The 26,021-nt window shown below is 66.1% G+C and overlaps 1 protein-coding gene across 3 annotated transcripts in view; it reads right to left on the bottom strand.

The window, feature by feature from the left end:
- The window catches only part of NFIC (nuclear factor I C), a 50,350-nt gene extending 24,584 nt beyond the window's left edge, over positions 1-25,766 (bottom strand). The window contains exons 1-2 of one of the 3 annotated variants that reach the window (XM_055129635.1): positions 25,624-25,766; positions 9,918-10,449 (exon numbers count right to left, since the gene is read on the bottom strand). In XM_055129635.1, the coding sequence (XP_054985610.1) occupies positions 9,918-10,335 (418 nt within the window). In that variant the 5' untranslated portion in view covers positions 10,336-10,449; positions 25,624-25,766. Of the gene's footprint in view, positions 1-9,917; positions 10,450-19,628; positions 19,776-24,922; positions 25,036-25,623 lie in introns of those variants that run through there. The other 2 variants (XM_055129634.1, XM_004614825.2) reach the window with 2 other exon arrangements.
- Between the last annotated feature and the right edge of the window lie 255 nt (positions 25,767-26,021).

The raw sequence follows: 26,021 nt of genomic DNA, 5'->3' as shown, positions 1-26,021 counted from the left end.
AGGCAGCGGCCGCCAGCCCTGTCCTGGGGTGACCCCACGGGGCGGGTGTGGTCGGGAACAAGGAGCCCTTTCAGCAGCTGCTGCCGCCTCCGGGCAGCCCACGGGCTGGCCCGGGTGTGCTGGGAGGGGATTGGCCGGAGCCCAGGGACGGGGTGGGCCGGGTGGGACCCGGGGACAGGCAGATGTGGGGGCTGGGCTGGCTTCCTGGGCTCCCCCACACCCCCCACCCCCCCACCATGAGGTAGCCCCCCTCCCAAGGCGCTCCTTGATCTGCCCAGACCGGGTACCTGTCCACTAGAACCCAGATCCTCTAGGTGCAAGGGAGAACCCCCGGGACGTTCAGGAGAGGCCCCTGACCCACACCGGCTTGGGAGGGGGGGAGGGGAGGTGAGGAGCCTCAGAGGTTCCTCAAGTTCAAGTCCTGCCTCTGCCTCTGCCTCTGCACTGTGTGGCCTTGGGCCAGTGGCTTGCCCTCTCTGGGCCAGGTTTCCTCATCTGTTCAAGACAGTTAGAATCCCTGCGGCTCCCGGGGAAGGTGAAAGGTGCCGTGACTCCTAACACTGGCGGGGCCTTAGGTGAGGGGGGGGTCCCTGCAGATCACCCCGACACCCCAAGACACACGGCCAACCACCATTTCCTGCCATAAATCACGGCCTCTGCCGCCTGGAGGCCCTACCAAGGGCTGGGAGCTTGGGCCTCGGGGTGCCCCAGCTCCGCGGGCCCCAGACAGTCCCCCCGCTCCCGCCCCTGCCCCAACACAGGCCAGGGGCAGCCCAGGTGCCACGGGCCCCGAAAGAAGCCCACACAACCATCAAGACCCAGTTCCTTTCTCTTTTCTGGGGGTGGGGGGAGCCCCAGGCGCCGCCCAGGAGTCCTGGGGACCCTCCGGGCAGTGCTCAGCCAACCGGGCAGAGAGTCAAGAAGGGCCAGAGGCTGCGTGTTGCTCGACCCCCCCCCCCCCCAGTATGACCGGGACTCCCGGGCTCTTCCTCCTGAGGCCGTTTTTTGTTTTTTAGCTTTTGGGGTCACACCCGGCGATGTTCAGGGGTTACTCCTGGCGGTGCTCGGGGGACCCTATGGGACGCTGGGAATCGAACCCGCGTCGGCCGCGTGCAAGGCAAACTATCACTCCAACCCCTCGTTTTAGTTTTCAAGCCACCCCCAGCAGCCCTCAGGGTGGACTCCTGACTCTGTGCTCAGGGGTCATTCCTGGTGGTGCTCAGGGGACTCTCTGGGGTGCGGGAGATCGAACCCTGTCTGCAGTGCCCAGGGCCAGTGGCCCTCCCCGCTGTCCTGTCACTTGTCACTCTGGCCCCAGGCTCACGCTCTTCGGACAGGACCCGCCCACTGCACGCCTGGCCCCCCGGAACACGCTGGCTCACAGCCCACAGACCCGCAGCAAGTGAACCTCTGCCTCTCCCGTCTATCTAGAACATTCTCCCGCCAGTCAGCCCTGGTCTGAGGCGCAGACTTCCTCAGCTCGGACCCTGACTTGCCGGCTCCCTGACTCACACCATTCTAGAACTTTCACAGGGAACATTCCATTGCTGCGCTCCGTGGCCGTGTCGGGACCTGCTGTCCTCATGGGCCTGGAAGAGACTGAGGCACCCGGGCCACCGTGAAACCGACGCCTTGTGGGAAAACGCGGATCCCGCATCCTCCAGCAGCCTGCTGGGCCATTCGGTCTGTGAAGCCGCTGCTAGGGAGGGTTCTAGAACATTCTAGAAGACTCTGGAAGCATATGAGAGGCATGTGTGCGCGTGCACACGTGAGCACACACACGTAGGGGGAAAACTTGGGACACTTAGAATTCTGGGGCCTTTTTGCCCAGTGAGAAAAAAAAAAAAAAACAAGCCCAATGCAAAAAAGAGATTCTAGAGCCAAACCTGGCAGGGAGGTTCCGGGTATTTTATTTATTTACGTTTTTGGGTCACACTCGGTGAGGCTCAGGCCTGACTGCTGGCTCTGTGCTCAGGGATCGCTCCTGGTGGTGCTTGGGGGACCTTAGGGGATGCGGGGACCGAGCTCGGGCCGCCGCGTGCAAGGCAGCTGCTCTCCCGCGGGGGTCCGGGGTTCAGACACCGCAGTGAGGACCCGGGAGGGGCAGCCCGGGGATAAGGTGTGTGCGGCCGCGCAGGGTTCCGACGGGCGCCGGAACAGACGCCCCCAAAGCCCCCTCCCGCGGTGGCGGGAAAGAACTCCCATATTCCAAGAGCCCGAGCTCTCGGTGCCGGGGAGACTTCAGCTCTGCCCTGGAATGTTCTGGAACGCGGCTTCTCTGGCACGGATCGGCCTGCCTGGGGCGGGCGGGCGGCTGTCAGCGCTGGGCCTGTGGCCAGCAGAAGGGAGACTTGGGTTTCACAGGCCCAGTAAACATCCCATCACCCCCAAAAAAGGATGTGAAACACCCAAAAACCTCTCCACGGGGCGATGTATGGACAAGGTCAGGTGTGGGGTGCTCGGGAGCACCGGGAAGGCCGTCCTGCCCCGCCCTCCCCTGCCCTGCTCCAGCCCACCCAGGATCCTAGAAGGGTCCGGAAGGGAATCCGAGCCCTGGGGCTTGGGTTCACCATTCGAGACCCCCCCCCCCCCCACCGCTTTCCCTGACCCCAGGACACGGAGTCTCGGCTGCCTCCCTACTCCCCTGGTCAGCCGGGGCCACCGAGGAAGAACCCTTACCAGGCCACCCCAGGAATGTCCTCTGGGCCTCAGTTTCCCCATCTGGACAAGGCGTCCAGTGTCCCCAGACGGCCCCGCCCTGTCCCTCACCGACTCTGACCATCTGTGACTTCCTGTCCACACCCCGCGGGAGGCAGGGGGGCTGCTGGCAACTGGTGGGGGGCGGGGGGAGCGGGGGGACCGGAGATGTCCCGAGGTGCCCTCCCCTCCCCCCGTGCCTGGGCACAGGGCCAGAGTGACCAACACAGCCCGGCGGGGGCGGGGGGGGCACAGGTGCTCTGTGGCCACTGGGGTGGGTAGGGGTGCGCCCTGGCATGAGCTGGTGTGCGAGAGCAACGGCAGGGGTGTCCTGGGCGCTGGGCGTGTGCCTCGACGTCAAGCACACACACCCCCAACTCTGGGCACGCACCCCGACACTGGGCACCCCAACATCGAGTGTGTACCCCAACACCGGGCACTCCAGAACCGAGCGTGTACCCAGGTACTGGGCACCCCGACATTGAGAGTGTACCCCAACACTGGGCACTCCAGAATGGAGCATGTACCCCGACACTGGGCACCCCGACAGTGTGTTCCCGGACACTATGTACCCCAACACTGAGTGTGTAACCCAACAGTGGGCACCCCAACTCCAGTCACATATCCCAACACTGGGTGCCCCAACACCGAGCATGTACCCCGACACTGGGCAACCCAACATTGAGTGTGTACCCCAACACTGGGGACTCCAGAACCGAGCGTGTACCCTGACACTGGGCACCCCGACAGTGTGTACACCGACACTGTGTACCCCAACACTGAGTGTGCACCCCAACACAGTGTGTACTGACACCAAGTGTGTACCCCAACACCTGGCACCCCAACACTAAGTGTGCACCCCAACACTGGGTATCCCGACGCCGAGGGTGTACCCTGCCAGTGGGCACTCCACAGCCCCTCGTCCCCCACCCCTGCTGCCTCGGCCCCGCAGGGCAGACGCAGACTCAGACCGCGGCGGGGACAGTGCTCTGTCCCCCAGCGTGCGCAGGTGCTGGGGTTGAGTGACCTGCAGGGACAGTCCAGGGCTCCGACTCTCTGGGCATGACCCCGTACCCTGCTTGCGGGGTGAGTGGGTTTCTGGGTCCTGAACCCCACTCACTCCCCTCTGGAGTTTCCAGAACCTTCTCTGCTCCCAGGGGACGGGCCCAGCAGGACCCCCTCCCTCCCCCACCCCACGTGCTCCTGTGGGTGGGGCACCGTGGGGACCTGGGTGTCCTGGGAGTCCGGCCAGGCTCCTCCCGACTGCACGGGGTGGGGGGCAGATCTGGGCCCCCTCCCCACCCCGCCCTTTGCTTTCTTTTTGTAGGGAGAGGGGGTGCTCCCCGGGGCCCGGGGAGTTGGGGGACCCTCCCCAGGGGATCCTGTCGCTTCTCTCAGTGGAACTGAGGATGCGGGCCGGGCGCCCGAGGTGCCTGCAGTGAGTCCAGGCTTGGTGCCGGAGGGGCCTCGGGTGTCGGGGTGTCAGGGTCACAGGAAAGGGGGGGTGCGGGCAGGCCCAGGGGCTGCGGGGTCTGGGCTGCGGTGGGCGTAAGCAGCCACCAGCTGGGGGCCGGGCCCGGGACCCCCCCTTCCCTGCGCACAGACCACCCGGCCGTCCTGCCTTGGCGCAGGGGTGCCTGCCCCCCCCATCCCAGAAGCCCAGCACGGGCAGAACCAGCGTCTCCCCGTGGCCTCCTGGGGCGGGGAGAAACCGGGGCCCGGGCTGGGAGTGTGCGTGGAGCTTCCTGTGTGCCCCGGGGGGGGGGGGGCCGTGGTCCTCACGTGTCCATGGGACACATGGTCAGGGACAGGGACATAGGAAACAGGCGCTGGGGACCCCGCAGGCCTCAAAGGGCCGAGTGCAAACCTGGCGCCACCAGCAGTGACCCCAGAGAGCCCCAACTGGGCGGCCCCTGAGCACTGCCAGTTTGCAGTTCCAAACTGAAGCACAGGTGCCCTCGGGCTCAGCCCTCAGAGGGATGGGGGCTTAGGGGGCGGGGGGGGGCAAGGGGACCCTCTCCCTCTGTCATCACCTTCCTCTGCACCATCACCAGTCAATCCCAGATCAGAGAGGGCAACAGTGTGTCCTAAGTCACACAGCACTCAAGGACAGATCTGTGACTGACCCACACCCACATCTACCCAGACTAAGGGGGCCCGAGAGAGAGTGCAGTGGTTAGAGCACACGTCTTTCCCATGGCGAACCCTGGTCTGGTCCCCCGGCACCGCCAGGGTTCCTGGGGCTCTGTGGGTGACTCCTGAGCACTGCTAGGTGTGGCCCCCTAGATATTCAGGCTGAGGCGCCTTCCCTGCCCACCTGTCCCGTCCGCAACATGGGGGCCCCGCCATGGGGACTGTCCAGTGCAGGCGCCCCTCACCCTGTCCATCTGGCTACTATCATTGAGACTCTGAGTTTTTCCCTTAAACTCATTTTTTGGGGGTCACACACCCAGCGCTGCCCACGGGCGGCTCCTGGGCCTCTCGCTGCCAGGCCTGGGTTCTCTGACCTTCAGGGTCTGTCCTTGTCACCGACTGCACTCTGGGGGGAGCATGGCTCCTGCTGCACGTTTCTCGGGGTTCCCAAGGCCCCGGGGCTGCTGCTCTCGGGGCTGTGTGACCCCAAGCCAGCGGCCATCCCTCTCTGGGCGTCCACGTCTCTCCCCGCCGTGCATCGGACAAGGACTGGGTTCTGAGGTGTGCGGACGACAGACACTCAGGGTGCACCCCACTGACCTCGTGCCCACCCCCATGCCCTGGGGCACCCCAGGAGCCCCTCACCCTCCGGGTCCCCATTCCAGGCGGCTGGCACGGTCGCGAGGGGCCCTGGAGGCCAGCCCCCCGGCAGCGTCAGCAGACGGGCACCATCTGGGCTGGCAGCTGCAGCGCGGGCGGGCCTGGCACCCCTCCCCCGCCGGCCCTGGCATGGTGCCCACCCGCGCCAGCCCGCCCGCCTCGGATTTCTCAGGCTGCCAAGGGGTGGGGGGTGGGGAGGCTGGGCCGGGCCCGTGGCTGAAAGTGCTGCTTTTCTCTCTGGGTTCAGCTGCTCCCCATGCCAGCAGCCCCTCGGGCCCCCCAACACACAGGCTGCCTCCCCGCTCAGTTGCTGCCTGGGCCTCGCTGCCCCAGGGCCTTTGCACTGCCCAGCACAGCACACCCTCCTTTTCCCTCTGGCTCCCTCCCTCCACACCGCTTCCCTGCTTTGTTTCCCTGCCCCCACCTGCAAGTACATGCATTTAGCAAGAAGCCCCCCTCTCCCCCCGCCGCCCGCCCCCGTGATTCAAGTGGGGTTCACTGTCACCCTCCCCACTCACATACCCCGGCTGTTCCCCGCCTCTTCCTCCTCTAGTATCTGGCTGCTGAAATTGGGGTCCCCGCCCCCATCCTGAGCCTGACCGGGAGGGTCGGTACCCTCACCCTCGGGAGCGAGAAGGGGCGTCTATCTGGGAAGGACGGGGCGGGTGTGGGACCCTGTCCCCGGGGACTCAGCTTTGAGGCACCGACATTGATTCATTCCTCTGTTCCTGTCTATGGGGCCCACCCAGCGGAGTTCGGGGGGACTCCCCTGGCAGGTAGCTCAGGAGTCCCCGGGTGGGGTTCGGGGGTCCCGAGGTGCCTGCATGCAGAGTCTGGTCCGTCTCCCTGGGACTGGCCTTGGTGGTCTCCCCTCCCGCCCCCCGGCCCCTCCCCCTGGGGACATTCCCTCCCCCTGCCCCTGGGGACCCCCGTTCACCCTACTGAGAAGGACCAGGACAGGACCCCACAGGTGGTGGCCGGTGGCGGACGGGGCCTGGACGAGGAGGAAGGCCAGGGCCAGCGGGATGGCACCTTGCAGGCGGCCGGCCCGGGCTGGGCCCCCCGCATCCCGGAGGGTCCCCCGAGTCCCCCCGGGAGAGATTCCCTGAGCACAGAGACAGGAGTCAGCCCTGGGCAGCGCTGGGGATGACCCCGGCCCTGCCCCAGGAAGAACAAACAACAATGACAACAACAACAAGACAAGGGAGGGAGGGTGTATCTGGGCCGTTGCTGTGACCCATCAGGGGGCTTTGGAGACCCAGCCCCGAGATGAGCCACCCGCAGGGGCCAGATGCCCACCACGGGGAGCGAGGGGCGGGAGTCCCTACCCACCCGGCTCTCTGCCCTTGCCCGGGGGCGGGCAGGGGGGGACCTGCAGGTGTGCGGTCAGAGGGCCTGGCCCCCTCCCCCCGCTGCCCCGGGGAGAGACGAGCAGGCAGCGGGGCTTTGAGGCATCCATAGGAGTTTTCCACCTGGGCCACACAGGCCAGGCAAGCGGGGAGGCGGGAGGACGGCGGCCCTGGCCTTGGTGCCCGTCCTGGGGGCCTGCGGGGCTGCTGCTGGCCGCACCCTGGCGTGCCCCCCTCTCAGCCCGCAGGCCCCCGTTCCGACGCAGGGAAGGTTAAACGGTCTGCCCGGAGGCCCTGGCCGGCAGGCGGCTGGGCTGGGGCAGGAGTCCAGGCTCGGCTCCCCCACACGCCTGACCCTCGCTGCCGGCCAGCTGGGGCGGGGTCAGCGGGGCCTGTGTGCCAGGGGATTTCCCCTGGGGGCTGCCCGCCGCAGGAAGCAGGGGCGGGCGAGGGCCTGACCTTCCCCTGCTGGCCGGGCTGGCAGCTTGGAGGTGTCCGGGGAGGTTGGCTGCGCCTCGGGAGGGCACCCCCGCCCCCCCTCCCCCCGGCCCTCAGCAGCGCCTGCAGAGGACACGGAGAGCCTGCTGACGCGGCAGAGACTGCGCAGGACAATGCGCAGGGCCCTCCTCTTCCAGGAAGCCCACCAGGAGGGCAGGTGTCATGGCCGAGCCAAGGAGGCTAGGGAAGACCCGGAAGCAGATCTCCACCTGCTTCCGGCCCACACAGACCCTCATGGGTGCTCCGGCCTCTGCCCGAGCCCTTTGAGGGGGGGAGGGAGGTGCCCGTGAGGCCCACCCCCGGGGGGGGGGGACGACGATGGGACTCGGGTCCCCGTTTGCTCCTGTCCATGCCAACTCGCGGCTGACTCCTTCCACGGGGGGGGGGCGTTTAACACGTCTCCCCCCGGGGATCCCGCAGAAGCAAATGCCTGGATGGTCAGGTAAACTGAGTCCCAAGGCAGTGCACAAGAAGCAGCAAGATGATGGCTCCTCCCCACCAGCCCCTGCCCTCACTTCGGGCCCTGAAATAATCCCAAATCCTGCACCCATGCAGCCGCCACCTCCTCCAGGAAGTCGCTGGGATTTCCTCGCCCTATGCCAACCCTTGCCAGTCTCAACCTCAACGTGGAAGCCAGCTGGAAGGGGTGTAAAGGGGTGGACACGGAGGCTGAGGGATGGCGGGAACCAAGCCCAAGCCACACAGCACCCCAGCTTGCCACTCACAGAACATCGTTTGGGTTTCTGATAAAAGTCTGGCAGACACTCCGGCAGCGCCCCCCCCCCCCGCCCCGCCCCATGTCTGTCCCTGTCCCTGTCCCTGCATTGGTCCCTGTCCCTGCAGTTCCCATCTCTTTTTTTTTTTGCTTTTTGGGTCACACCTGGCGATGCACAGGGGTTACTCCTGGCTCTGCATTCAGGAATTACTCCTGGCAGTGCTCAGGGGACCCTATGGGATGCTGGGAATCAAACCCGGGTAGGCCACGTGCAAGGCAAACACCCTCCCCACTGTGCTATTGCTCCAGCCCCCAGCTCTCATCTCTTGATGAGACTTCAAAATCCTTATACAGCAACATCAGTCACCAAGGTCAGAGTCTGCCTCTGCCATCAGACCCTTAAGATGCGCTTGTCTCCTCCCTCAGACTCCCCGGTTTTGCTCTTTTTGGGGGAGGGTCACATCCATCGACGCTCAGGGGTTACTTCTGGCTCTGCACTCAGGAATTTCTCCTGGCAGTGCTGGGGGACCATGTGGGATGTCGGGGATTGAGCCCAGGTAGGCTGCACGCAAGGCAAATGCCCTCCCTGCCGTGCTGCTTCTCCAGCACCCCGCCCCCCTGATGGGGGGGAGCAGCACACAGCAATGCTCAAAGCTTATTCCTAACTCTGCATTCAGGGGTCTCTCCTCATAGGGTTCCTCCCTGTGGGGTGCTGGGGACCGAACCTGGGTCAGCCACATGCATGGCCAGTGCCCTCTGGGCGCTTACTCTTACCCTTGAGACTTCACTGGACCCATCTTGCCAGAACCGATCAGACCAGGACGAACATTTTCCCCACCCCCAACCCCCTGCGCGGCGGTCTCGCCTTCCTTTTGACTAGCCAATGGGTGCAGCCTCCACTATCAGATTAAGACGCAGGCCCCACCGCGCCTGTCTGCAGTCACAGCCTTTGCCATTAGACTTAAATGCTGGCCCTGTGCCTGTCTGTAGGCGCAGCCTCCGCCATCAGACTGGGGAGACCGGGCCTCGCTGCCCACTGTTTCTGCAGGCACAGACCCCGCCATTGGACGAAGATTCCTGGCCCTGAGTCTGTCTGCAGGCACGGCCTCCACCATCGGACTAAGATGCCCAGCCCCTCCTCGTCTGGCTGCAGCCTCCGCCATCAGACTGGGGCAACCGGGCCTGGTACACCTGTCTGCAGGCGCTGCCTCAGCCATCGGACTAAGATGTCCCGCCCCGCCCCACACCTGGCTGCCGGCGCTGCCTCCGCCATTGGACTAAGATGCTGGGCCCCGCGCTTGTCTGCGGGCACAGCCTCCGCCATTGGACTAAGATGCCCAGCCTCGCAGCGCCTGGCTGCACACGCAGCTTCCGCCATCAGACTGGGGGACCGGGCCCTGATACGCCTGTCTGCACGCGCTGCCTCCGCCATCGGACTAAGATGCCCAGTCCTGCACCTGGCTGCAGACACAGCCTCCGCCATTGGACTAAGATGCCCCGCCCCGCCCCGCCGCGCCTGGTTGCCGGCGCCGCCTCCGCCATCAGACTAGGGCGACCAGGCCCTGGTACACCTGTCTGCAGGCGCTGCCTCCGCCATCGGTCTAAGATGCCCCGCCCCGCCGCACCTGGCTGCAGATGCCGCCTCCACCATCAGACTGGGGCGACCGGGCCCTGGTACGCCTGTCTGCAGGCGCTGCCTCCGCCATCGGACTAAGATGCCCCGCCTGGCCATGCCTGCAGGAGCCGCCTCCGCCATCAGACTGGGGCAACCGGGCACTGGTACGCCTGTCTGCGGACGCAGCCTCCGCCATCGGTCTAAAATGCCCCGCCCCGCCTGCGCCCCGCCCCGCCTGCGCCCCACTCACCTCTCTCGCGCACGAAGTAGGCCAGGTAGAGGTCGAGCTCCTTGACGGCCACCCCGATGTGGTGCGGCTGCACGCAGAGCACCGGGTGGCCGCACTGCGCCGCCTTCACCAGGCGCTCGCCATCGGTGCTCTCCAGCGGGATGCCCTTGAACAGGATGACCATGACCAGGTCCAGCCGCCACACCTTGTCGGCCTGGCGCAGGCAGTCGATGCGGCGCATCTTGCCCTTCTGGTCGGGGTTGGACAGCACGCAGCCCGGCGCCTTCTTGCCCGTGATGGCCAGCACGAAGTCCTCGCGGCACTCGGGCCGGATGTCCTTGCGCAGCTTGGCCAGCAGCCGGGACGCCCACTTCTGCTTGACCTCGGCCTTCTCGCCCAGGAGCTCGTCCTTCACCGCCCGCTCCTCGTCCTTGGACATGCGCTTCTCGTGCTTCTTGAAGTACTTGCGCTTCCGCGCCTGCAGGTTGAACCAGGTGTAGGCGAAGGCTCGCACGTGAGGCAGCAGCGCCTCGATGAACGGGTGGAACTCATCCTGCGGGCGGGGGGAAGGGGCAAGCGGTCAGCCGCGGCCGGCCAGGGGCCACCGCCCAGGTGGGGCAGACCCCACCAGTCAGCGCTCCCCGCTTGCCGAGTACCGTTAGCTAGGATCACGGGGGCCGTGTCCGTGACAGTGTTACAATAAAACTTTATTAACACCAGGGGTCCGAAGAGACAGTCCAGTGAGGAGGGTGCTTGCCCTACCTGCACGCGTCTGAGCACGCTTCAATTCACGGCATCCCCTGGGGCCCCTTGAGCACCACCAGGAGTGATTCCTGAGCACAGAGCCAGGAGGAACCCCTGAGCGTTGCCGGGAGTGGCGCCGCCTCCCAAAATAAAACAAACAAAATAAAACGAACAAAATAAAACAAAACGACGCCGAGTTTCTGGACTTGAATGAATTACACACCCCCCCCCCCATCATGGCTCAGTGATGGCTGACGCCAGGCTCCCAGTGGGGTATCCGGAAGCGTTTTCTTGGCCCAGTGCTCCACAGGGAAAGTTGGCCAGGATGGGGACATGGACACCAAAGACGACAGACAGAGAGTCAACATCCGTTGCGGGAACAGGAGCTGCAGGGCAGGAGCTGGTGGAGGTGGGGAGCCCGCACAGCAGGCGGCGGGGCGGGGTGGGGGGGCCTTTCCTTGGAAGGAAGAACTGCTCTGAACTCTCAGACTCCCAGGAGCTGGGCCCGCCACGCACTCGGTTTTGTTTGTTTTGTTTCGGAGCCACACCCAGCGATGCACAGGGCTTACTCCTGGCTCTGCACTCAGGGATCACATGGCAGGCTTGTGGTGGGGGGGACCCTATGGGGTGGCGAGGATCGAACCCCCAGGTCGGCTGCGTGGAAGACAAGTGCCTTCCCCACTGTCCGAGGGCTCTGGCCCTCACACACCCATTTTATAGGTAGATAAATCATGGACACCAGAGGGAACTAGGTTTTTTTTTTCCAGTAAAGGCAGCTGAGTCACAGTGCCTGTCTCTCAGTCTGCAGAGAGAGAGAGAGAGAGAGAGAGAGAGAGAGAGAGAGAGCGCTGACCCAGAACCACATTCTTTGTTTGTTTTTGTTTTTGGGTCACACCCAGCAGTGCTCAGGGCTGACTCCTGGCTCTGCACTCAGGAATTACTCCTGGCCGTGCTCGAGGGACCCTATGGGATGCAGGGGATCGAACCCGGGTCCTGCCCAGGCAAGGCAAATGCCCTCCCCGCTGTGCTGTCGCCCTGGCCCCCAGAACCACCTTCTTGCCGGGGCCCTGCTGGAACCCCCAGCTCCTCCCAGGGCTGTCTCGGTGTCTGCAATATTAAAAAAACTAATGTCTGGGGCCGGAGCGATAGCACAGCGGGTAGGGCGTTTGCCTTGCACGCGGCCGACCCGGGTTCGATCCCCGGCATCCCATATGTTCCCCCAAGCACTGCCAGGAGTAATTCCTGAGTGCAAAGCCAGGAGTAACCCCTGAGCATCGCTGGGTGTGACCCAAAAAGCAAAAAAAACAAAAACAAACAAAAAAACTAATGTCTGCAATATTTTATTGGGGGGAGCACACTGTGCAGTGCTCAGGGAGGACTCCTAACTCAGTGCTCAGATGCCGCTCAGACGGCGCTCAGAGAGCCTATAGGGTGCAGGGGTGAGGCCCTGCTCTCCTGCTCTCAGGCCTTCACTTGACCCCCCTGAGGCATGTCCCAGGGCTTGACCTTCGGGGGGGAGCAGGGACAGGCCGGGGGCTCCCATGCGTCTGGCCAGAGGCAGGCAGACCTGGGCAGTCTCCCGGGGCGTCGGGCCAGCGTGACGCCGGGACCCCTTTCTGCCGGCCCTGCGGTGGCCCACACCGACGGCGTGAGGACCCTCGCAGCCGGACTCCATGTCCCTCGGGCCCCTGTGGAAACGAGGTGCCGGGCAGGCGGGGGTGACAGCAGATGCCAGCTCTGACCAGGCTCTGAGAATAGCCTCCCTTCCTTCGGGTGGGGCTTGGCTGGGGCTCACCCCGATTCTCCACTGTCCCCCCAAGCATGAGTCACCGGAACAGCTGTGGCAGGGACTACCCCCCTCCCACCCGCCGGGCCGGCCGAGGCCAAGGAAGGAAGGAAGGACAGGGGTGTGGGGGGGGGGGTCCCATGCCCAGCACATCCCTGTCCAAGCAACTCACAGCTTGGACTTTGCTTGTGTGTGCGCCAGGCCCAGAGAGGGACAGCGGCTCACCTGGGGTCACACAGCCTCCGGGGAAGCACAGTCCCGGCCAGGGGTGTGTATGTGTGGGGGTGGGGGTGGGCAGGAATGACCAGAGATGCGGGTCACTGGCCCCCACAGACGGGAGGTCAGGCTGGGAGGCCAGGTGCGGCTTGGGGCCTGGAGGGTGGGGGTGGGGGCACCTTCCTGACTCCCTGTCCCCGTACAGCCCTGCCCCGAGGCGCTAAGAAGCCTCTCCCCTCCCACTTCTCTCCCTTGAGGTGTCGCCTCTGAGAGGCCCCGTCCCCCGGGAAAGCAGCCAGAGTGGGGGGCAGGGGCGGGCGGTGACCTACGTCACAGGTGACCCCAGCCGGCCCCAGGAGGAAGGAAGGCAAACACTCCGGAATTGGGTCACAGAGAGGCCAGCCTGGAGGTCAGGCCAGGTGAGCTGCAGGCTGGTCACTCTCTGGGTCCCCAAGGCCCTGGGCACCTGCAGCTGTTTCACTGGCGGGCTAGAGCCACAAGAGAGCCAGGCCGCCAGGCTGTGGAACTCCCCCGAACTCCTACACATCCCACAAAGCCCTTCCTCCGGGCTCCTTCCTGAGACAACCTTCCCATTCCAGAGTTCTCCCAGGCCTGTCCTTCCCTGTACGAGCTGAAGGCTCGGAATCCAGTTCTGCATTCAGGGGTCACTCTCCTAGAGTGCTCGGGGACCCTTTGGGATGTAGGGGATCAAATCCGGGTTGTCTGCTTTCAAAGCAAGCACCCTCCCTGCTTTCCTGCCTCTCTGGCCCTCTGGCTCCATTTCTAGGGACACCCCCTAGACCCCGAGGCCCTTGGCTGAGTACTGACAGTCAGACAAAACTTGCACGGAAATTAGGCTGGGGGGCGGGGGAGGCGCAAAGCAGCAATGTAGCGGGAAGGGCACTGCCCATGCGCGTGGCTGCCCGGGTCCAGTCCGCAGCCCCCCATAGGGTTGCTCAACTTCCAGCAAGAGTGATCCCTGAGCACAGAGCCAGGAGTCAGCCCTGAGCACTGCCAGGTGTGAGCCCCCCACACCAAAAAAAATGAATAAATAAAAGTGAAAGTGGGCAACCCTCACTCTCACTGTCTATATGCCGGAGACACATACACTTTGCCTGTTTGTCAGGCTCAAGGCTCCCAGCAGAACACACAGACACTCCAATTCCCAGCCCAGCACTTCTCAGAAAGGGTCCACTCGCCTTCCTTCATTCCATGATCTAGCGAACATGTGAAACTTACACCACCTTATGTTTCCTCCGAGGGCAACCCCAGACTCTTATGCATCCTACAACACCCTGCCTCCAATGCCCGCTCCTCCAGGTTGGACAGTTCACCTATGGCAGTGCTCAGGGTGTTAGGGATGTGACCTCGAGGGAAATCTCTGCCTCCTCCCTTGCCCCAACTCTGAGCAGTTCTGGGCGTGGGATGGACATGACGCTTCTCACAAATATGGGGTTAAAAATAAAGCCTCACAAAGTTTTAATCTTTGTGAACAACGTGCTTGGAGAAATGGAAAGTCGGGCCAGAGAGATAGCGCAGTGGGGAGGGCGTCTGCCTTGCACGCAGCCATCCTGGGCTCAACCCTGGGCGTCCCACATGGTCTCCCAAGCCCTCCAGGAGTAAGTTCTGAGAGCAGAGCCAGGAGTCAGCCCTGAACACCACCAGGTGTGGCCCCAAAACGAAACAAAAAATGGAAATTTATCTGAAGAATCAGGACAGCCCTGGGGAATTCATTTTTCTTTCTTTCTTTTTTTTTTTTTTTTCTTTTTGGGTCACACCCGGCAATGCACAGGGGTTACTCCTGGCTCTGCACTCAGGAATCAGCCCTGGTGGTGCTCAGGGGACCATATGGAATGCTCGGAATCAGATCCGGGTCGGCCGCGTGCAAGGCAAACGCCCTACCAGCTGTGCTATTGCTCCAGCCCCAATTTTTCTTTTTTTTTTTTTTTCAGTTGGGGATGGTCCAGGAGGCTCTGTCAGAGGAGGGAATACTGGACCCCGAAGCTGACACCTGAGGAGGCGGTTTTCCAGCTGAAGGATAGAGTCTATGGGTGCCTGGGGCAAAAGGGCAGAGGGAAGGGCGTTGGCCTTGCATGCGGCCACCCAGGCTTGATCCCTTGCACCCCACAGGGTGCCCTGAACCCCACAAGGAGTGATCCCTGAGCACAGAGCCAGGACTCAGCCCTGAGCACCTCTGAGTGTGGCTCCCAAACAAACAAATAAAAAAGAGACCATGCAAAGGCCCTGGGGCAGGCCTAAGAGCTTCTGGGAAGGACAGCAAAAGGCTGAGGGTGGACGGGTGACAGAGGTGGGGAGGGGGAGTGGACTGGACACTATCGAAATGACCAGCCAGACTGAATCCCAGGCTGATGGGGCTGAGCTGGAGAGTCAGGGCGTGGCCGAGGGTCCGAGGGCTGGAGGCAAGGCTGAGCCCTGGATCCCACCCACAGGAGGGCTTCTGTGTCCACTGGCCACGGGGAGGCCGAGTCAGGAGCACGTGTGCCAGCCTCTGGCAGCCCGCATGGAGCTGAGTGGGGACCGAAGCCAGGTCCCGGGGGCCTTGGGGGCTGCCAGCCCCCCTCCTGTGGTGCCCGCTCTGTGCCCGGGTCACTGTCCTCCTGCCACCCACTCAGCCTTCACCTGGGCGCTGCTCTCACCCCAGTTCCTGCCCATCCCCGGAGCACCAGGATGGGAGCCGCTCAGTTCACTGACGGGCCCAGCCACCAGGCGGGCCACCGAGCAGGGTCCCCCCAGCCCTGCGGCCCTGCCCGCATGGGAGTCCCGTCCCCGCTCAGCTCGGAGGACAGGCAGGCCTGGGCAGGGGAGAGTGGCGAGGGGGCCGGGGCTGAGCTGCCTCACGCCCTTCACCCCTGAGCAAACAGGAAGAAACACGAGGGTGCAGCGGGGAGATGCACAGGGGTGTGACCCGGGGTGCCCGCCGGGCAGGAGTCAGCAGGCACCGGGCACCAGATACAGCGGGAGGAGCCGCGGGGCACAGAGTGACCTTAAGAGAAGCCCAAGATCCTTCTCCAAATAAAACCCACCCACCAACACCCATCCATCCACCCATCATACACTAACCCACCCACCCACCCATCCGTCCATCTACTCACCCACCCACCCACCCATCCGTCCATCCGTCCATCTACTCACCCACCCATCCACCCATCCGTCCATCTATCCATCTACTCACCCACCCACCCACCCATCCGTCCATCCGTCCATCTACTCACCCACCCACCCACCCATCTGTCCATCCGTCCATCTACTCACCCACCCACCCACCCATCTGTCCATCCATCCGTCCATCCGTCCATCTACTCACCCATCCACCCACCCACCCACCCATCCATCTGTCCATCCATCCATCTACTCATCCACCCACCTATCTATCCACCCGCCCATTATCCACTAACCCACCCACCCACCCACCCATCTGTCCATCCATCCGTCCATCTACTCACCCATCCATCCACCCATCCATCCATCCATCTGTCCATCCATCCATCTACTCATCCACCCACCCACCCATCCATCTATCCACCCACTCATCCATCCATCCATCCATCCATCCATCCATCCACCCACCCACCACCCATCCATCCACCCATCCATCCATCCATCCATCCATCCATCCATCCATCCATCCATCCATCCATCCATCCACCCACCCACCCATCCTAGACACATGGCTTCTGAACCCCCACGCAGCCTGAGGACTGAGGGATCCCCATGAACTCCAAATCACGGTGAGGACCTGGGGGTGAAGGTCACCTGCCCTGAGTGCGGCTGAGGCTGTCCTGAGTCTCTTTGGACCGGGAGGAAGGGCGGCTCCTGACAGCCGTGCAGGGGGCACGGGGGGAGTGTTTGTCTAGCAGCCCTGGACACTCACAGACAGCCCTGTGGGGGGACCCGGGAGGCTGGGGCAGCCCCAGCAGACGGACACAGAGAGAGGGGGGGGGGAGGCGGGAGGCAGGCCGGCGGGAGAGAGAGGGAGGGAGGGAGGGAGGGAGAGGGAGAGCGGAGGGGAGGCCTGGAACGCTGACTCGGCCAGAATCCCAGTTTAGTGATTTACAAGGCGCCCGGCCCTGGCGCGGAGGCACCCCGCCGCAGAGAGCGGGAGGGGGGAGCGGAGCCAGGGCGAGGTGGAGGCTGGCGTCCTTCACAGCAGCAAATCCGGGGGGCCTCAGCCCCCAGGGGCGCAGGGCTGGCCGGGCAGCAGGACAGACACGCTCCCTCCCTCCCGGAGACTTCCTTCTGTCCCGGCCCCTGCTGTGCTGCTCTGGGCTGGGTCTTGCCCTCTCTGATCTGATTTGATCTGGGTTCTTCTCCCACACAGAGGGGAGCCCGCCCCGGCCCCCTGGCAAATCCCCCAGCCTCCACCCCCCAAAAAAAAAGTCCTGAAGTTAAATGGAATCAAAGTCAACTCTGGGTGGCGGTGAGAGGGGGGGCAGAGGGTGTCTCGCAGCCTGTCCCCCCATTGTCGGGGCCCAGAGGTGCCGGGTGGAGGGTGGCGTGGGGGAGAAGACGGGATGAATGAAGAAGTGTGTGTGGGGGGGGGGCGCTGGCAGCCGCAGCCTCGGCCCAGCCCGCGCCCCAGGGATCCTGTCTGCCGCAGCCAAGAGGGCTCGGCCCCAAACCCGGAGTCAGTAACGTGGCGGCAGAGGGAGGGGGCGGGGAGGCCCCGGGCGGGCGCGGGGCGCGGGGCGCGCTCGCTGCGGCAGGATTTATGGAAGTAACGGCCGCCAGTTCCGCTTCGGAGTCAAAGTGAGAGCACTGGAACCCCCATCACTGCCCGGGACGCCTCCTGGCCTCCCTCCCCTCCCCGCCGTGGGCAGGGCAGGCCCCCCACCCCACCCCCGCCCCGGGCAGCAGGAGGGAGCCTCCACCGACCCCCCCACGGCCCCCCCCCACGGCCGGCTCCAAGCAGGATCGAGTCGGCTCAGCTGAAAGTGAGCTATTTTGGGATGGACTCAGGTTGTAAAATTAGTCTGGGGGGGGGGGGTTGGTTGGTGGAAGTGGGCAGAGGCGCGCGGGGGCGGGGGGGGGGACCAGGAGGGATCAGCCAAGACGCCAGGGGCAGAGACTGGGGAGCAGGGCGGCACATCCAAGAGGGGAGGGAGGGGCAGATGGAACCGTTAGGATCTGGGGCTGGGGGCAGAAGCAGGCAGGGGTCCTGCCGGGAGGAGGCGTCCTGCCTGGAACCTCAGGGTCTTCCTGAGTCACAGGGACCAGGAATGCCCGGGTTAGACGGAGGCGGGGAGGGGGGCTCTACTGGAAGGGGGGGTTGCTCTGGGCCTCCTGGGAATCAACCCGTGGGGGCCTCTAGCTGGCATCTCTCAGGCCCTACCCCACCTGCCGTCCTGGGAGCCCCCAAGCCTGACCCCCACCCCCCAGCCCGCCTCTCCCCGGCCCTCACACACCGCCAGGCCCTCTGGGCACCCGGCTCCCAGCGGGGAATTCCAGGGCGCAGCGACAAAAGGCTCCAGCCCCCACTCCCTGCCCGGCCCCCCTGCGGCTCTGGGGAGCCAGTGTGGGAAGGGGGGGGCGGGAGCACCTTGGGACACGCGGGCGGCCCCAGAGCCCAGGACCTGGGAGGCCCAAGGTCACACGGTGGCCCCAGCGAGACCCCGGTGATTCTTAGGGGGCGGCGGGTGGGCAGGGGACCCATGGGACCAGCCCCTTTGGGGGACTCCCACCCGTGCCCCCCAAAAGTTGCCCAGAGGGGACTGGGGCCTGGAGCGGAAGAGGGTGGGTTTCCAAGGTCACCAGCACCCAGGGGAGCCTGACAGGACAGGCGGGGCCCCCGCCGCGCCCCCTTGCTTCTTCTCCCCGAGGAAGCCTGGAATTTGCAGAAGGGACCTGTGCGGGGATATCAGGAATGAGGGGGCCGCCTCTGTGGGCTTGCACCCCCTCCCCATCTGCACCCCGCCCCCCAGTGTCCTGTTTCTACTCAGCCACACTGCCCCCCACCTCCAGTTTCCCCCTCAGCCTCCTCGCACTTGGGGAAACTGAGGCAGGAATGCTCGCGGGTGGTCGAAAGAGACACAAGGACAGGGGGATGGGACGGCGCTGGGGAGTCCCGGGGGGAGCCGAGGGCGGGCGGGCGGGAGCCCCTCTCCCCAAGCCCTAACGGTTGCACAAGCGCTTCGCGCCGGCCGGGAGCGGGGCCAGGGGAGCGCGGGCGCGGGCGCTGGGCAGGTGCGCGGCCCGGGCCTCTCGCGGCCCCCCGCGCCCAACCCCGCCGCCGGCTCCGCCCCAAGCTCGGGCCAGGTGCGCGCTGGGGGGCAGCGGGGAAGCGGGCCCTGCGCGCACCCCCGCCCCCAACTCCCGGCGCCTCCAACTTCGCGCGCCCCCTCCCCCTCCACGCACACGTGGGCCAATAACGCGGGATGGGGGGGGAGCAGCGCAGGACGCGGGCGATGGGGCGCACCTCGGGAGGGGTGAATGTTTTGAGGACCCCTCCTCCTCTCCAAAGTGCCGGTGTGTGTTTGGGGGAAGCGTTCAGGGTCTAGCCTGGACCCCCGGATTCCTTTAGTGGGGTCCCCGCAGAGCCCCGCCTGGAGGCGCCTCCCCCCTACACCTTCCCGATGTGGGGGTGTAGGAGCGCGTCTTGCGTGCCGGGTGCGTGTGTATCCGGGGTGGGGGTGTCCAGCCTGCAAACCGAGCACCCCGGGTTCGAAAGGGGCCCAGATGGGGCGGCTGGGCCGGGGGTGGGGGGTGCGCGCGGCGCAGACGGCGCGCGTGTGTTCAGGTGCGCGCGCGCGCGCGTGTGTCCGTGCGTGAGTGTGCGGGCTATAGGGGGGGTTCTCCGACCCCACCCATAGCCCCCCTGGGGGGTGGAGGGACCCTGGCGGCTGGAAAGGGGCACCTCAGGCGCCGGGTGCCTGGAGAGGAACGCGTGCGCCCGGCTGGCTGGAGCTTCCCAAGCGCGGGGCGCGGGGCGCGGGGGGCGCGGGGCGCGGGGGGCGCGGGCTGGGGCGTACCTGGGTCAGGCAGAGCGGGGACGAGTACATCCCGGGGCGGCGGGAGGCGCAGGGCTGGCCGGAGCGGGCGCCCTCCACTTACTGAGTCATTTTTCCGAACCGCCCACCCCCCCACCCCCCCTCCCGCGGCCGCAGCTCCGCCGCCTCCTCCCTCGGTCTGCCTCCTCCCTCCTCCCTCGCGCGCTCCCTCGCTCCCTTTCCTGTTCCCCTCCGTCCCTCGCCCTCTCTCCCGGTCTCTGTCTCTTCACGCGTCTCTGTGCCCCAACCCCAACCCCCCCACCCCAGGTCTCTCCCCTCCCACTTCTCAACCTCCAAACTTTCAAAGAAAAGAGGGAAAAAAAAGGGCGCGAGCCTGGAAGCAAAGCCAAGCTCCCCCTCCCGCCCCAACTCCTCCTGGCGCGTCCTGAACCCCCATCCTTGGCAGGGTTGCAAAAGTCCGGCCGCCCCGGGTCTGGGACCCCGCAGTCGTCAGGGAGGGGATCCCCCACACCCCCCAGCCAGTCTGCAGGGAACGGGAGGGGCGGCGGGTGGGCATTTAGGGGACGACAGTGCATTTCCGAGACCCCCAGGGAAGGGCCCCCCCTTCTCACCCCAGCCCGCCCCAAGTTGGCCGGGAAGTTAGAGACTGGAGCCAGCGGGGGAGGGACAGAACGACGGAGTGACGTGGGCAGAGGCGGCGTCTCGGCCTTAAAGATGTACAACCCGGGCCGCAGCAGGACCCGGCTGTGTCCCCCCCAGACCCCCAGGGGGTGCAGGCACTGGGCACCGCAGCCCCCTTGACTCCCGGCCGGGAACACGGGCTCACAGCTGCTTCTCCTGAGCCCCCCGCCCCCTGCCAGCGTCTCTCCCGGTGCCAAAGGGGAACCTAATTCGGCCACCACATATGTCTCTCGAGCACCCCCGAAAGCAGGTGTCCAGATTAAAAAGCAAAATCCTGCATCCAGCCGGGGTGGGGGAACCAGCAAAGCGACCCTAAACCTCTTCTTTGTGGTGGGGTCCAGAATTTCTCCCCCCCCCCCGCTGTGTCCCCTCTCCAGGGGGCCAGAGACTGAAGCACTGGGCTGGCTGGCGGGGGGGGGGGGCAGGGGGGTCACTGAGTCCACCCTCTAGGGCTGGCTCAGCTCTGCCCACCCACCCCGCCCCCTTGGGGACCCCAGGCTGCCTTCCCCGCGTGCGCCCCCGTTCCTCTCTGAGTCACCTGCCCCTTCGCCCTGCTGCGGATCAATACTTCCAGCCCCTCCCCTCCGCTCCCTCAAGCAAGGGGTCAGCCGGCCGCTGGGGGTTGGGGACGGGCATGACAATGACCTTGACCCCGTCAGGGGCGGCAGTTCTTAGAAAGTTGGGCCTTGGGGGCCGGGCCATAGGAACCGCAGGGAGGGCGCTGGCCTTGCTCGAGGCCGACCAGGGTTCCATCCCCAGCATCCCAGAGGGTCCTCACCGCCCTCCACCCCCACCCCAGCACCACCAGGAGTGATCCCCGAGCACAGAGCCAGGAGTCAGCCCTGAACACCGCCCCAGAAAAACAAAACAAAACAAAAAAACAAAAAAAGGAAAGTTGTGTCTGGCTCTTTTGGGTCCACGTCGGGCATCCCTGTTCTCCTCTCCCACCTCTCCCCAGGTCACGGGGGAAGAAATGGAGTCTGGGGACAGAGCACTGGACGAGGAGCAGCGAGCAGAGTTTCCTGGGCACCCCCACTCCACCACCTGGGTCCTTCCCATGGTTCAGCTTGTCAAAAACCAACACTGACTCCCCAAAGTTCCCCGAGAGCCCCCACTTGCAGGGCCCCGGAAGGAGGGAAAGCGGGGGGGGGGGTCCCCAACCACCTATCCCGGAGAGAGAGCTGAGCCGAGACCCCTCCCAGGGAACCCCCACTCCCGGGCCCTGCCCCCACCCACTGGTTCCTTTCAAGGGAAAAGGGTTTTTTTTGGGGGAACACAGAAGGCTCCCCCAGAACTTTAGTTTTGGATGCTGAGGGTCTTTGCGAGAGGGGGAAGGTGGGAGTGTGGCATTCAGAGAGGGGGACTGCCCTTAAGGACGACTCTTGGGAGCATTTGAACTCGGCACCTTAAAGACCTCAGGGTTGAATTTGCTTAAGAAAGCAACAAGGCCGGGAGTGACAGGACAGCGGGGCGGGCGGGCGCCGGCTATCCGGGTGCCATCCTCTGGCGTCCCACAGGGTCCGGGGCCCGCCAGGACCCGAGTGCAGAGTGACCCCTGAGTGCAGAGCCAGGAGTTGCTCTGAGCATCACCGGGTGTGGCCCCAAGCATAAAGAGCAAATAGGAATATGGTTCCCTGAACCCCCGCTTGGAACCCACCAATGACCGCCCCCCCACCCTGCGCGTCCCAGGGCCCTCAGACCAACCCCGGACTCCGAGAGGCTTCGTGGGAAGGGAGCCTGATGGAGTGGGGGGCGGCCTGGGCATGTTGGGGCGTGCATGCCGCAGCATCCCCAGAGCGACACCCCCCCCCAGACAGCACTCCCCGCACAGCCAGCCAGGGGGGAAACCCGGCAGGTGCGGGTCTCGTCTGGGATATGTTCTTTTTCTTTTTGGGGGTCACAGCCGGCGATGCTCAGGGGTTCCTCCTGGCTCTGCACTCAGGAATGACTCCTGGCGGTGCTGGGGGGTTGGGGGGACCCTATGGGATGCTGGGAATCGAACCCGGTCCGCCGCGTGCAAGGCAAACGCCCTCCCCGCTGTGCTATCACTCCAGATCCTGGGACCTTTTTTTAAAAACAAAACAAAACAAACAAAAAAAAACCTATGTACCCCTTAGAGAAGCCCCTGTCATTCCCTCCAGGGGTGTCCTTTGCACACACCCCCCAAAAACCCACTCCCATCGTCCTTGAAGAATACTTCCACCCACTCACCCGGACCCATGCGTGCCGCCTCTCCAGGGTGAGCAGCCAGGGTGCATGTATGCTGTGGGAAGCCTTTGTGGGGATGTGCAGGGCACGGCCATGCGTGTCCATCCATGCACGTGTGCGTCTGCCCCCGCAAGCCGCTTCAGGGCAGCCATGCGCGACAGTGCTGGTCCTGCAGGCACCTCCGTGTGGCTTTCTGAGACCATGGGGTCTCGGACAAAGGAGGCCTGAGGGGGGCCCTACCCCTGGAGCCCTGGAGCGGGGTTCTACCCGGGAAGGGGGCGTTCAAGACTCATTGCTTTCCCCTCTGGAAGCCTGTGTTCTCCCCTCTGCCTCCCTTCCCTAAACACAGGTCCTGCTGAGCAGGGGAGGGCTGTGGTGGGGGCATGATGGTGCCCACGGAGCTGCACCATCCCCCCCCACCAGGAGGGCAGCTGCCGCGGCCAGGCCTTGTCCAGGGGACTGAGCTCCGCAAGTGACCACTGCTCCCTGGGTGCTGGGGCGGAGCGGGAGGGCTTGGGGCCCATTTGACAGGTGGGTACCCTGAGGCTCTTTGCAGGGATGTGAACACAGCAGGGATCACACAGCGCAAAGGCCTCTGGCCCTGAGGAGTGCAGGTCCCCGAGAGAGAGGCCACCCCCAGACCCAACGGAGGGCTTCCAAACACAACCCCCAGGAAATTCCCTGCTCCTCCCGGCAGCCCTGAGCTCCCCCCCAAACTGCTCCCCAGACTCCCGGGTCCTGTGTTTTGCACTGATGTGGGGTGGGGGAGGGGAGCGGGCGTGGAGGGGGACTCTGAGAGAGGGGGCACCCCGTGTGGTGCGGTGGTCCAGGTAACCCCAATCTTTCGGAATGGTTCTGGGTGGGTTGGGCCTTGGTGGGCGGGGGCAGCGCCCCCAGGGTAAGTGCCCTCCCTGGCTGCGCCCCGTGCCCACCGGGACCCCTTCTGCTCCTCCTGGGATGTACAAATCCAAGTGACAGGTCGGAGGCACTTGTTGGGACTTGGCTTTGCTCTTGGGGTTTTGGTGTTTAGAAAATGCTACAAAGAGGGGCCCATGGAAGGATAGCACAGTGGGGAGGGCCCTGGTCCAAGCCCCCTGCCTCTAGGGCCCCCCCACAGGGTCCCCCAGCACCGCCAGGAGTGATTCCCGAGTGCAGAGCCAGGAGAAAGCCCTGAGCATTGTGGGGAGTGGCCCCCCAGAAACAAAAAGAAAGGTAAGCCGAGCCCTTTGCTGGGGTGCAGCGGGGATTCCCCTAGAGGGAGTGAAAACAGCACTCAGGGTGCGGTGAGTGCGGGAAGCAGGGGTGGGGCGGGGCTGCCCCAGAGGGGGTCCCTGTGGCCACTCCGAGTGCTCCAAGTCTGTCGCGCCCAACTCTCCTCCCGACCCCTTCCTGGGCGCTGCAGAAGGTGTGTGGGGGGGGGACCCCAGCCACCCCTCCCTTGAGCAGCGGGAATTATCTGAGGGAAGGGGGACCTGAGGCGCCTAGAAAGGGTACCCCTCGGGCGGGCGGGCGGTGGGGACGCTGGAGGAGGCGCCCTGGTGGCTGGGAAATAGGGTTTCGGGGTATATGGAAATGTCACTTGGCCACAGACATGACACAGCCCTCAACCAACTCGGGGGCGCCCCACGGAGCACCCCAGCGTCTGACCCCTCCCCTTCCCCACGCGGCCCCGCACCCCCGCCACGTGGGAGCGCAGGGCCCCGCAGACAAACCCCGGGACGCAGGATGCTGGGGTGGGGGGGGAGGGGGGAGGGGGCACCCCCGGATTCCCGCACGGGTCAGCGTGGGGGAGCCGGGGCCGCGCTCCCTCCAGAGCGGACGCACGGACGGACGCGCGGACGCGCGGACGCACGGACGGACGGTCGCACCGGCGGCGCGGCGGGGCTCGGGCACCCTCGGGGCGGGCCTGGGGCCTCCAAGTTCAAGGCGCCCCGGCCCCGCGCTTCCCTCCGCCCTCTCGGCAGCGGCCATTTTCCGCTAGCTGGAGCTCGCCCGACCTGCACCCCGCCGCCCGCACCCCCCGCCCCGCCGGCCCGCCGCGCCCCCTCCCCTGCTCGCGCCGCGCGCGGCCCTGCGCCGGGAGGCGGCGGCCGCGGGGAGGCGGGGGCGGGGTGGGAGGGGGCGCCGGGATGCGGCCTGGAACCCGGGGACCCTCTCCCGGGAGCCCCGCCCTCCCCGTTAATTCCGCCGCGGCCGCCAGGGGCCCCCCACTCGGGGTCCCCCGCGGCGCCCCGCGCGCGCCAGCTCCGCCCCCGATCCTGGGTAAAGCGGGGGGGGGGGGCGCGCGGGGAGAGCGGTGGCGGTGGGGGGGTCCCCCCTCCCCAGGCCCCTCCCCCAGACCCGGCAACTTTCGCCCGCAGCCCGTGCCACCACCCCCCCAAAAAAAAGTCCCCGGGCGAAAGCGAAAGTGGGGGGCGGCGACGTACCATGGTGGCGGCGGCGAGGCGAGGCCGGCGCAGGGCGAGCGCGCTCGGTGCCCGGCGCGGGGGGGCCGGAGGCGGCGGGAGGAGGCGGCGCGGGCGGCGCGGGGGAGGGGGTGCCCGCCCCCCCGGCCCGCAGGACCCTCCCCTCGGCCCGCCCCCCCCGCGCCCCGCGCGCCTCACGCCGCCCCGCGCCCCGCCGGCTCGGGCTGCGGCTCCATCCCCGGGTGGCGGCGGCCGGGCCGGGGCTCTCGGCGCCGATCGCGGCCGCCTGGGCGCGGCCCCGCGGCCTCCCGGGCTCGGGCCGGGGAGCGGGCGCCGCGCGCGGACACTCGCCGCCCGCGGGGGTCGCCCTGGATGGGGCGCCGGGGACACGCGACACCGACGCGGGCGCGCGCGGGGGCGCGCGGGTGGGCGCGGGGGCGCGCGGGGGGCCACCCGGGGCGCCACGGTTCCCCCCCGCGGGCTCGCCGCCGGCTCGGGGCCACCCAGACGCTCGCACGCGATGGACAGACAGGGCGGAGAGGGACAGGGCGGACTAGACCCGGCTGGGGGCCGCGGGACACCCCCTCCCCCGCAGACCCCCACTGCGCCCACCCCACCCAACCCTCCACCCCGTGCCCGTGGGGGGGGTGACCCTGCTTCTACCCGGACACGCACGGCGCGGACACAGACAGAGACTCCAACACCGATAGATGGTCACAGACCTGGGGGGCGGGTCCCCTATGGGGCCCGCAGGGGCTCCAGGGGGGAGGGCGCCCCTTCCCGGGTCACGGTTGCGCTGCGGGAGAGGTCAGCCCCCCAGCTCTGCGGACAGGGCGGGCAGTGCCGCAGCGCCCCCGCCCCGCGCGCTCCCGCAGCCCCCCCACTCCCGCCGCAGCCCACGCGCCGCCCCCTCCCCCTCCTGCGCTCTGCGTCTGGCGCAGCTGGGGGAGGCAGAGGCGGGGGTGTGCCTGGCTCTGCTGGGGTGCTGGCCTGACTGACTGTCCGTCTCCCCCCCTCGCCCCCCCAAAAAGCGCACACACACACACACACACACACACACACACACACACACACACACACACACTCTGGAGCTCCAGGAATCCAGAATCCCGCGGAGAGA

The sequence above is a fragment of the Sorex araneus genome, chromosome 2 (genome assembly GCF_027595985.1).
Source record: "Sorex araneus isolate mSorAra2 chromosome 2, mSorAra2.pri, whole genome shotgun sequence".
Taxonomy (NCBI): Eukaryota; Metazoa; Chordata; class Mammalia; order Eulipotyphla; family Soricidae; genus Sorex; species Sorex araneus.
Note: the sequence above shows the minus strand (reverse complement) of the source record. Positions and strands in the feature narration are given on the sequence as shown.